General features: G+C 57.0%; 1 protein-coding gene across 1 annotated transcript; it reads right to left on the minus strand.

The window, feature by feature from the left end:
* Positions 1–75: 75 nt before the first annotated feature.
* PTOV1 (PTOV1 extended AT-hook containing adaptor protein) lies at positions 76–4,781 on the minus strand. The gene is made up of 13 exons (XM_016193936.2): positions 4,408–4,781; positions 2,763–2,900; positions 2,601–2,683; positions 2,470–2,527; positions 2,280–2,387; positions 1,538–1,693; positions 1,335–1,424; positions 1,176–1,249; positions 1,014–1,071; positions 812–916; positions 537–734; positions 385–452; positions 76–206 (listed from the first exon to the last, which is right to left on the minus strand). The coding sequence occupies exons 1-12, from the start codon at positions 4,576–4,578 to the stop codon at positions 441–443; spliced, it is 1,251 nt and encodes a 416-aa protein (XP_016049422.2). The 5' UTR covers positions 4,579–4,781; the 3' UTR covers positions 76–206; positions 385–440.
* Between the last annotated feature and the right edge of the window lie 6,567 nt (positions 4,782–11,348).

The raw sequence follows: 11,348 nt of genomic DNA on the forward strand, positions 1-11,348 counted from the left end.
ACTGCCCAGTGTGGGACAGCAGACTGTCAGTCCCGCCCATTCACATCCCCTCACCAGTCAGGACAGTGAGAACAGTGGGGGGGGATTTAAAATTTTATTGGGAAAACATACGGAAGGGAGCCGTCCTTGGAGACCGCGCAGGACTCTGTCCTCTGAGTGGCTGGGCAGCTGCCGTCCCCAAGGGCCCCTGCTCACAAGGATCTGACCTGGGGGCAGGAGGACAGTGGGGGAAATCTTTATAGCGCCCCCCAAAATACGGCTGTCCCAACCATCTTGCCTCTGGGGGCACTTGAGCTCTGCCTCCTCCTGGATGAAGCTGGGAGCACACGGGCTGCGCCCCACCCCACGCAGCCCCACCCCACGCAGCACAGCTGGCTCACTCACCAGTCTCGGCGGGGGCCGCATCTGTGACTCCTGGGGGGGCCGGCCGGGAGTGGCCCCTACCCCCCCATCTGTGGGAGGAGGAAGCCGGAAGGGGGGTGAGCAGGGGGCCACCTGCCCGCCCCCCGCCGCCCCTCGGCCGCCCGCAGGCTCACCCCGCGCTGCTGCTGCTCCTGCTCCAGGTTCCGCTGCAGCACCTGCTGCTGGTTGGCGATGACGCGCCGGATGCCATTGACGAAGTTGCTCTGGTCGTGCGGGATGAGGCCGATGAAGATCTTCTTCTCCGAAGAGTACAGGAGCATGAGCACCCGGATCTCGCACGAGGCCTTGTAGGAGAAGTGCACACAGCCGGCCTGCGGACACCGGGCCCTCGGTCACAGGGGCCGGGGTGTGGGCGCCCCGCCCCGGCCGCCACAGGCCCGCCACTCACGAAGCCGTTGTCCATGATCCGGCACAGGCTCTTGAGCGTCTCCAGGTCCTTGGTGAAGTGGAACTGCACCAGGCGCGAGTTCCGGAACAGCGGCACCAGCGTGGTCTGCGGACGGGGCTCTGTGAGGCCTGGCCCTGCTGCCTGCGCTGAGCGCCCCTAACTGCCCTGCCCTGCCCTGCCCTCCCCTCCCCTCCGCTCTCACCAGCAGCTGCTGTGGGATGAGCTGCATGTACAGCTTCCGAGGCCACTGCTCTGTCCGCCTGCGGGTGGGAGAGACAAGAGTCAGGAGGCTGGGCCCCAAGAGCCGCCGCCGCCACCACCACCACCGCATCCACCACCTCCTCCACTCCGTCCTGACACTCACAGAATCTCCCCTTGGTTCACGTAGACATGTGACGGCAGCCACCTCTTAGACCGACTGTTGGGCTCAGGCCTGGGCTAAGGGGCAGAAGATGGGAGGAAGTGAGTGGCCAGAGGCACCCCAAGTGGGCAAGGCAGGCCAGCCACAGGGCCCCCGACTCACCTCCTGCCACTCCATGACGCCACTCCATGCCAGGAACTTGTTGTTGACGATCTGGACTGGGCCTGCGTGGACGCCGCCGGGCCCCACAGCCTATGGGAAAACACGGGCACAGTGAGTGGTTGGGGGCCCTGTCCACCCAGGACCTGCTCGCGGCCCCAGGCCAGACACTGAGAAGGGGCACCCCGCAGTCCCGCCCGGCACACCTGCTTGCGGGTGGTGATGACCTGCCGGATGGCGTTGACGAAGCCGCTCTGGTCGTAGGGGATGAGGCCCATGAAGATCTTCTTCTTAGATGAGTAGAGCAGCATGAGCACGCGCACCTCGCAGGGAGAGATGTGGGGGAACAGCATGCACCCCGCCTGCGGGGAGCTGCTGTCAGGGAATCCGGGCAGGCTCACTCCACAAGGACGCCCGCCCGCCCGAGTCCTCTCCCCAAGCCCTAGTTTTCGGGGGTGGGGGCCCCTGGGAGGCCCAGTTCCTACAGCAGGACTGAGCCTCTGGCGCCTCCTGGCGGCTGCACAGTGAACACAGACGGGCAGCACAGCCTGGGTGGGGACAGAGGAGCCCAACAGCTGTGACACACACACACACACACACACACACACACACACACACCCCTGGCTCCAGGGGAACCCTGCCTGGCCTCACAGCTCACAGGGCTGGGCACAGAGCGGCCCAGGTAAACAAAGGGTAGAGGGGTAGCCGGGCCCTGGGCCCTGGGGAGGGGGGGCTGAGCCCCAGTGCACACAACAGAGGCCCGGGCCCAGATTCAAGGACTCCTCCCGCTTCTGACCAAACCCACCCTGCTCTGCAGCCGGGTGCTCGGGCTTTCCACAACTCCCTCTTCCCAGAGCCCCGCTGTCCTGTTGGCTCCCTTGGCAGGTGGAAAAACCGAGTCCAGCACCACCCCCCCCCTCCTGCTCCCGCTGTCCCCACTGCACTCACGAAGCCGTTGCCCATGATGCGACAGAGCCCCTTGAGAGAGTCGCAGTCTCTGTTGGTGAAGTGGAACTGTGCCAGCTGCGAGTTGCGGAACAGAGGGCCCAGGGTGGTCTGGGGGGACGGGACAGCTGGGTCAGTGCTGGGGGACAGGCCGGGCAGGGGTGGGGCAGGGCGGGGGGGGGGCAGCTCTCACCAGCAGCTGCTGCGGGATCAGCTGCATGATCAGCTTCTGTGGCCACTGGTCCGTCTCCCTGGAGGGTGGGGGGGTGGGAGGTCAGGAGAGCCAGTGGCCCCGGGCCCCTCCCACCCGGCACCCACACTCACAGGTTCTCGCCCTGGTTCACGTAGGCCTGGCAAGGGAGCGTGCGCTTCAGCTTGGCGGTGGAGTCAGAGAAGGGCCTGCGCTTCTGTGGCGAGAGGGAGCGGTCAGGGGGCCGTCGGGCCCCAGCACCCCCCAGCCTGGGGCCTAGGGACAGACCCACTCACCTCCTGCCACTCGAGGACTCCGCTCCAGGCCAGCAGCTTGTTGCTGAGGCGGTGCTCGCCCACAGCCAGCCCCCCAAGGGCCAGACCAGGCGAGGAAGGCCCGATGGGACCCAGAGCCCCGAAGACCCGGGCACCTTGCTGCGTGGAGAAGGACTTGAGGCAGGCCTGCCGTGCCCACACCCGTCCCAGGGCCAGGACCCTCATACTGTCACCCCTGCAGTGACCCAGGACGTGCCCCCCGCGTGAAGCCAGCTCTCTGGTCCAGGGTCGCTGTGGTGAACAGCCAGCCCGGGTCGCGTCTCTGCTTATCGTGAAGGAAGTCAGCCCCAGTCAAGAGGCTGAGAAGCACACGCACCAGCCGGCAGACAGAACCACCCAGAGGGGCTGCAGCCACCGCCGCCTGGAGGCCGTCCTGCCAGGGAGCCAGGGCAGAGCTTCCCCAGCTCCAGGCCAACAGCTCAGAGCAAACACTGGCGCGGCCTGGCAGAGGAGGCCCAGGGAAACCTCGCTCCCTCTCGGGAGCTGCAGACAGCAGAACAGAGACAACATCTCACCTTACTGCCAAAGCATTCCCCAAATTCCCTATGAAGTGCACAGAAGGCTCCTGTCCCAGAATAATGGCCGGCGGGAAGCAAAAAACAAAAACAAAACTTATTTTGTGCGGGCTTAGAAAAAAAAAAAAAAAATCCACCACGGGGGCCTAGCTGGTCGGTAGGGCACAGACGTGACAGTGCACAAGGCTCCGGGTTCAAGCCCCCGGTACCCACCTGCAGAGGGGGAAGCTTCACGAGTGGTGAAGCAGGGCTGCGGGTGTCTCTCTGCCTGCCTCTTTCTCTCTCAAAAAAGAAATATACAGCAAAGCCCCCGCCATCCTGAGCCCTCGAGGGCCCGGGGAGGCGGGGGGCGGTGGACGCTGCACAGTCCACTTCGAGCTCGGCAGAGACAGAGCTGGAGGAGCCCCGGCCTGGGGGGGGACAGATGTGTCACTCGGTGCCCAGGTTTTCTGGGCCTGTGTGGACCCCACGCGGGCTTCAGCGGGGCAGGTCCGGGGAGCGAGGGCCTCACGCCACGCGGCCGCGGGTGTAGACCTGGGGGCGCCCCGCGCGCGACATTGAAAGGTCAGGCGGCTCCCGCGGGGCGGGCGGCCCCTGGGGCAGGTGCGGCGGGCGAGGCGGGGGCGCGGGGCCCTTGTTTACGGCGCGGGAGGTGCGGGAGGCCGCCATCGAGCTGGACGCAAGTTCACGTCCAGGAAGGGGGCGGCTGCGCTGCAGGCCGTGCACACCGGGGTGCGGGGGGAGGTGCGTTTTAGCAAGTGAGTTCGCGGCCAGCCCGGAGTCGCGCACAGCTCGGGGTGCGGGGAGGGGTGTGTGCGCGGGTCCGGGGCGGGCTGTCGGCCACCGCTCGCTCTCTCGCCTCTGCCGAGCGCGCTGGGGTTCGGAAACGTGTCCCTCCCTCGCCCCCCGCCCCCCTTTCCTGCCCGAAAGGAGCAACTCTGGGGGCGCCCCCCCAGCGGCGGGGTTGGCAGTAACCTGAGCCCCCGTCCGCGCCGCCCGCGCAACAAAGGGGCTCCGGGACCCCGGGCCGCGGACAAAGCCGCGCGGGGGCGGGGCGGCGGAAGGCTCTGGAAGCGGCGCGGGGGGCTCACCATGGGCGGGGCCGAGCGGGCCCGGATCCGCGGAGGCTGCGGGCTCCGGGGGGCGGCGGGCCAGGAGCGCGAGCGAGCGGCGCGCGGCAGGAGGGGCCGCGGGGGGCGGCCGCGACCGCCCAGGGGACCCCCGGCGCCGGAGCGGTGCGGGGCGCGGCGCGGACGGACCATGGCGAACGGGAGGGCGGGCGGGGGGCTGCGGGCTCCACCGACTGTGGGGCGCGGGCGCGCGGCTCCGGGGAGACGGGCCGGGCGGGACCAAGGCGGGGGACGCGCCGCGGGAGAGGGGTCGCCGCGGCCGAACCACTGCGGCGAGCGGGGGAGCACCGCGCGTACCAAGCGCGTCCGCGGGGGGGCGTGGCCGGAGCGTGCCGACGCGGCGCGCGGGGGCGTGGCCGGGGCGTGTTGCGCGGCGCACGGGGGCGTGGCAGCCGGAACCCGCCAATCGCAGCCAGCATTGGGCGGGGCCGCAGGTCCGGCGGGCGGAGTCGGGCCGGACCAAGTCGGAGGCGGGGCGGGGGAGTGCCTAAGGAAAAAGGGGTGCGGAGAGGGGAGTAGGGCACGGGAGATACTGTGTCAGGCGCGCAAGGGTGAAGACGTGAGAAACGCGCGAGGGGTGGCAGGGGACCGCAGCTGAGATAACGATACCCAGCTGGGTCTGAGTCTGGGCTGGAAGGAGACTGTGCTGCGACTCCCCGCCTCATGGGACCGGGAGGTTACATCTAGGAGCCTCAAGAGGACGGAGGGAGCCCACCTCCAGGTTTGGGATGCGCGATCCTGTGTGGTTTGCAGGCGATGACGTGGCCCCACGGGCCCGGGACTACATTTCCCGGCGGCCCTCGCGCGACCTGGGCGGGACCAGAACTGGAGGCTCCGCCCCCGTCGGTGACGTCCACGGTTCCAGAACGCGCTGCGCAGCTCTTCCCACTGCCCTCCAGTGCCTCCTGCCAATTGCAGGCGTCCCTCATTCACTCTACTCTCCAAGGGCCACGCACTCACTTCTCACTTCTGGTAGTTGTGTAGGCTGTTTTGCTTTGAGGTCTCTGTTCCTTTTATTAGAGACAGAGATAGCCTGAGCGAAAAAGAATATAAACACCCGCAGCACTGCTCCTGAAGCTTGCCCCCTGCAGGTGGGGAGTTGGGGCTTGAACCTGGATCCTTGACATCAGACCATTACTACTTAACCAGATGCACTACCGCCAGACCCCGGAGATGTCTTATAACATGGCAAATAGTGATCCCTTAAATGAGTCGAGGAACAACTTAAATGTTAAGCTTTTGTCTCTTGTTAAACACCATCATGAACCCACTTCCAGAAAGATCTATGTACATCTATGTTCCTGGCAGCACAATTTTTAAGAAATATTTATTCCCTTTTTGTTGTCTTTGCTTTTTATTGTTGTAATTATTGTCATTGTTGGATAGGACAGAGAAAAATGGAGAGAGGAGGGGAAGACAGAGAGGGAGACAGAAAGACAGACACCTGCAGACCTGCTTCACCACCTGTGAAGTGACTCCCCTGCAGGTGGGGAGCTGAGGCGCGGGTCTTTGTGCTTTGCGCCACGTGCGCTTAACCCACTGCGCTACGGTCAGACTCCCAGAACAATTCTTAATAGCCAAAACCCGGAAGCAACACAGGTATCCAACAACAGAAACTTGTGCTATACAACGGAGTACTACTTGGCTCTTAAAAGGAATCAAGTCTTCGCCTCTGCTTGTTGGATGAACTTGAAGGCATTGTGTTAAGTGTGATAAGCCAAAAGGGAAGGACAAACACCAGATCTCACTTATAGGTGAAACTTAAGTAAAGAGAGAGGGGAAACAAAGCAAAACTGGGGCTGGGTGGGAGGGTTGTGGGGAGGAGGAAAGGTTGGGTAGCCTGGGGGAGGAATGCAGGTGTTTTTAGGGGAGCCACCAGCAAAGTTGTTTTTGTTGTTTTTCTTTTTTTTAAATATTTTATTTATTCCCTTGTGTTGCCCTTGTTGTTTTATTGCTGTACTTATTGTTGTTATTGATGTCATTGTTGTTGGATAGGACAGAGAGAAATGGAGAGAGGAGGGGAAGACAGAGAGGAGGAGAGAAAGATAGACACCTGCAGACCTGCTTCACCGCCTGTGAAGCGACTCCCCTGCAGGTGGGGAGCCGGGGTTCGAACCGGGATCCTTATGCCGGTCCTTGTGCTTTGCGCCACCTGCGCTTAACCCACTGCGCTACAGCCCGACTCCCTTGTTTTGTTTTTCTAAAGATTTTATTTATTTATGAGAAAGATAGGAAGAGACAGAAAGAACCAGACATCACTCTGGCACATGTGCTGCTGGGGATCAAACTTGGGACCTCATGCTTGAGATGCTTGAGAGTCCAAAGCTTTACCACTGCACCACCTCCCGGACCACTGCTTCCCCCCGCCACCAGGGTTATCACTGGGGCTCAGTGCCAGCACTACGAATCCAGTGCTCACGGGGACCATTCCCCCCGCCCTTTTATTTTATTGAATAAGACAGAGCAAAATTGAGAGGGGGTGGGGAAATAGGGAGAGACACCTGCAGACCTGCTTCATCACTCCTGAAGCGTCCCCACTGCAGGTGGGGATTGGGGCTCAAACCTGGGACCTTGCACATGGTAATAGTGCTTAACCAAGTGCACTACCACTCAGCCTCAAGCAAAGGCTTTTTAGAAGAGGTCAGACATCATCGCATCTGCCTTCTTAACAGACCACACAGAGTACAGGCAGGCACACACCACTACACAGACTCCCACTCATCCTCCCAGACCCTTTAGAATTCTTACCCGGAGCAGCCTGGCCTCCACTGCAATGGAGTTTGTTTCATTATGTGAACTTTAAAAATAAATAAATAAAAATAAAATGGGGGGGTCGGGTGGTAGCACAGCAGGTTAAGCACACATGGCACAAAGTGCAAGGACCTGGAGGAAGGATCCTGGTTTGAGCCCCCGGCTCCCCACCTGCAGTTGGGTCACTTCACGAGTGGTGAAGCAGGTCTGCAGGTGTCTTATCTTTCTCTCCCCCTCTCTGTCTTCCCCTTCTCTCTCCATTTCGCTCTGTCCTATCTAACAACGACATCAATAACTACTACACCAAAACAGCAAGGGCAACAAAAGGGAATACTTTTAAAAAAAAAATTTACTGGCTAGTATTGTATTTTTTAATGATTTACTTTATTGAGAGATCAGAGCACTGCTCAGCTCTGGCTGATGGTGGTGCTGGGGATTGAACCTGGGAACTCAAGCATGAGAGTCATTTGCATCACCATTATGCTATCTCCCCAGCCCACAAATACATCTTTTGAAAAAATTGTGGGTCAGGGGAGTCGGGCTGTAGCGCAGTGGGTTAAGCGCAGGTGGCGCAAAGCACAAGGACCGGCATAAGGATCCCGGTTCGAACCCCGGCTCCCCACCTGCAGGGGAGTCGCTTCACAGGCGGTGAAGCAGGTCTGCAGGTGTCTATCTTTCTCTCCTCCTCTCTGTCTTCCCCCCCCCTCTCCATTTCTCTCTGTCCTATCCAACAACGACAACAATAACTACAACAATAAAACAACAAGGGCAACAAAAGGGAATAAATAAATAAAATAAATATTAAAAAAAAAATTGTGGGTCAGGCAGTGGCACACCCAGTTAAATGCACATATATACAATGAGCAACAGCCCGGGTTTGAGCCCCTGCTCCACACTCGCAAGGGGAAGGCTTCACAAATGGTGAAGCAGGTTGGCAGCTGTCTGCCTCTCACCCTCCCTTTCTGACAGCACCAAGCACCAGTGATAAGCCTAGTGGGGGAAAAAATTAATAAAAGCTCTCAATAGATTCCAGATACCCTAAGGGAAAGAGCCAAATCATCACTCTGGCATATGCAGTGCTGGAGATCAAGCCCTGGACTTCATGCTAGACAGTCCATGGCCCCTGAATACACTCATCTAGGACTGAGCTCTTCCCCGTCCTTCAGGTCTCCCTCCAGACCAGGGCACTTGTGTGGGTGCATTAGATACCCAAAGACCTGGGTGACCATGGAGAAGCCTGTACCAGGTACACCCCAGCAGGTATAGAACAGAACTCACTGCAGCATGTGAAACGAAAAGGCAGGCTGAGTCCTCTGCTACACGAAGCTCTCCACAACCATCTTACTTAGCCGGGGCACCAAGTGTGGAAAACACTGTCTGTTTTATCTCCAAACTACCCTTTTGCCCCGGCTGGGTCATGACTAAGCGATTCTGCTCTTGTAAGGCTGCAGACTTCCTGAGAAACAGCTGTTACTAAGCTTGTTTACACCAGTTGCTTTTAATAACGTAACCCTATCAAACTAGTGAAATGTGCGAGGGCTGTTGATATGCAAGTGTCCTTCTCTCTCTCTTTTACATATTATTTTTATTTTACTATAGTAAAATAAAATTTTATTTTACTATAGTCATGAGGGAAAGGGGAAGAAGACAGACATCTGCAGCACTGCTCCACCACTCGTGAAGTTTGCCCTCTGTAGGTGGGACTATTTGAAAAAGGTGGCCTGGTGGTCCAAGAGGTGGGGCAGTAGATATAGCACTGGATTCTCAAGCCTGAGGTCCCAAGTTCAATCCCCAGCAGCACATGAACCAGAGTGATGTCTGGTTCTTTCTCTCTATTTTTTTCATAACTAATAATATCTTTTTATCAAAAAAAAAAAAAAAAAAGTGGGAGTCAGGCAGTAGTGCAGCGGGTTAAGCGCACGTGGCGCAAAGCACAAGGACTGGCAAAGTATCTCCGTTCGAGCCCCGGGCTCTCCCCCTGCCCCCTGCGGAGGGGTTACTTCACAGGTGGTGAAATAGGCTGCAGGTGTCTGTCTTTCTCTCCTGTCTTCCCCTCCTCTCTCCATTTCTCTGTCCTATCTAACAACGACAGCAATAACGACAACAATAATTTTTTTTTAAAGTCATTATCTAGTGGCCCAAAAGATGTGCTAGGGGGTTAAGTCCAGGGCCTGCATGGATGGGGTCCTGAGTTTGATCCCTAGTACCGTATGTGCACAGTGGTGTTTCTCCTCCCTCCACCTCTGGTTAACAAGTTGCAATGTAGCTTTAAAAATAAGGCAACAGAAAGAGAATAAATAATAAAGTAAATTAAATATATAAGAAATAAAATAAATGCATTTAAAAACAAGGGTCAGAAAGACAGCTCACCTGGGTTCCTGCTTTGTCATCTGGTGGCCGGGCTTGAGTCCAACCCCCACTGCACTGGGGAAAGCTTTGATGCTGTGGCCTCTCAATCTCTCTGAAAGAGTTGATTCTGACCAGTGAGGCCCCAGTGATGTCAAAAGGAGAGAAAGAGGGGCCGGGCAGTAGCACAGAGAGTTAAGCGCACATGCCAAGCGCAAGGACTGGAGTTAAGGATCCCGGTTCGAGCCCCCTGCTCCCCACCTTCAGGAAAGTCGCTTCACAGGCGGTGAAGCAGGTCTGCAGGTGTCTATCTTTCTCTCCCCCTGTCTCTCCATTTCTCTGTGTCCTATCTAACAACAAAGACATCAATAACAACGATAATAACATCAATAATACATCAATAATAACAAAACAAAAACAACATCACCAATAATAACCACAACGATGATAAACAACCAAGGCAACAAAAGGGAAAAAGTAGCCTCCAGGAGCAGTGGATTCATAGTGCAGGCACCAAGCCCCAGCAATAACCCTGGAGGCAAAAAAAAAAAAAACAGGCTAGAAAGAAAACCAGACACTGTGATCTGGAAGGTGGCGCACAGTGGATAAAGCAATGACCTCTCAAGCATGAGTCCCGAGTTCAACCCCCAGCAGCACATATGCCAGAGTGATGCTCTGGTTCTTATTCTTTAATTAATTCTTTTTTTTTTTTTTTTAAAGAGTTCAGTTCCAAGCACTGCAGAAGCTAGACTGATGCTCTACTTCTTTTTTAACCAGAGCACTCATCAGCTCTGGTTTGTGGTAGACTAGGGGATTGAACCTGGGACTTTAGAGCCTCAGGCATGAGTCTTTTGCAGAATCATGACGCTGTGTCCCCAGCCCCAGTAAGTACATTATTTTTAGAGACCTATTTTATTACTTATGATAAAGTTTCCCATGAAACAGAAATGCCAGAGGACTACTGCTACCATTGCACCAGCAGGGACTGAACTGGCGATCTCAGGGATCCCCCGCCCAGTGCTCTACCAGTTGTGCTATCAGCCAGACACAAGTCCTAACTGGACTCTTTCAAACCACTGGATTTGGCAATTACTAGAGCTCTATTCGGTTCACCAGGCAATGCAGAAATAAATGCCTGTTAGGCTGACATCATGATCTAACAAAGGCAAGTTTGTGTCTGGAACACGGCTGTGGCAGGTTTCAATGCCTGGCTGAACTTCCACACTATTCCAGAACTGCATGTCACAGCGGTGCCAAGTCTATTTCTTCTTCTTCTTTTTTAATTAATTTATTTATTTTCCCTTTTACTTCCCTTGTTTTTCATTGTTGTAGTTATTATTGTTGTTGTTACTGATGTCGTTCTTGTTGGGATAGGACCGAGAAATGGAGAGAGGAGGGGAAGACAGAGAGGGGGAAAGACACCTGCAGACCTGCTTCACGGCTTGTGGAGCAACTCCCCTGCAGGTGGGGGAGCTGGAGGCTCAAACTGGGATCCTTACTCTGGTCCTTGCGCTTTGCGCCACCTGCACTTAACCTGCTGCGCTACCGGCCAACTCCCAAGTTTTTTTTTTTTTTAGCTCTCAAAGCAGCCCTACCAACAGACACCCGAGGCCCCCTTTCCATCCACTGAAGACAGCACCTCACAGCTATTCTGTACACTGCGCAAAGCTCTCACTATGCTTTGATTTGTGGTAATGCTTCAAGTTTGTTTGTTTCCTTCCTTAAGGATTTTATTCATTAATGAAAGAGCTAAGAAGGAGGAAGAGGGGGAGGGAGTAGAGACAGAGAACTAGACACCACTAGGG

This window comes from Erinaceus europaeus, chromosome 2, assembly GCF_950295315.1.
Source record: "Erinaceus europaeus chromosome 2, mEriEur2.1, whole genome shotgun sequence".
Taxonomy (NCBI): Eukaryota; Metazoa; Chordata; class Mammalia; order Eulipotyphla; family Erinaceidae; genus Erinaceus; species Erinaceus europaeus.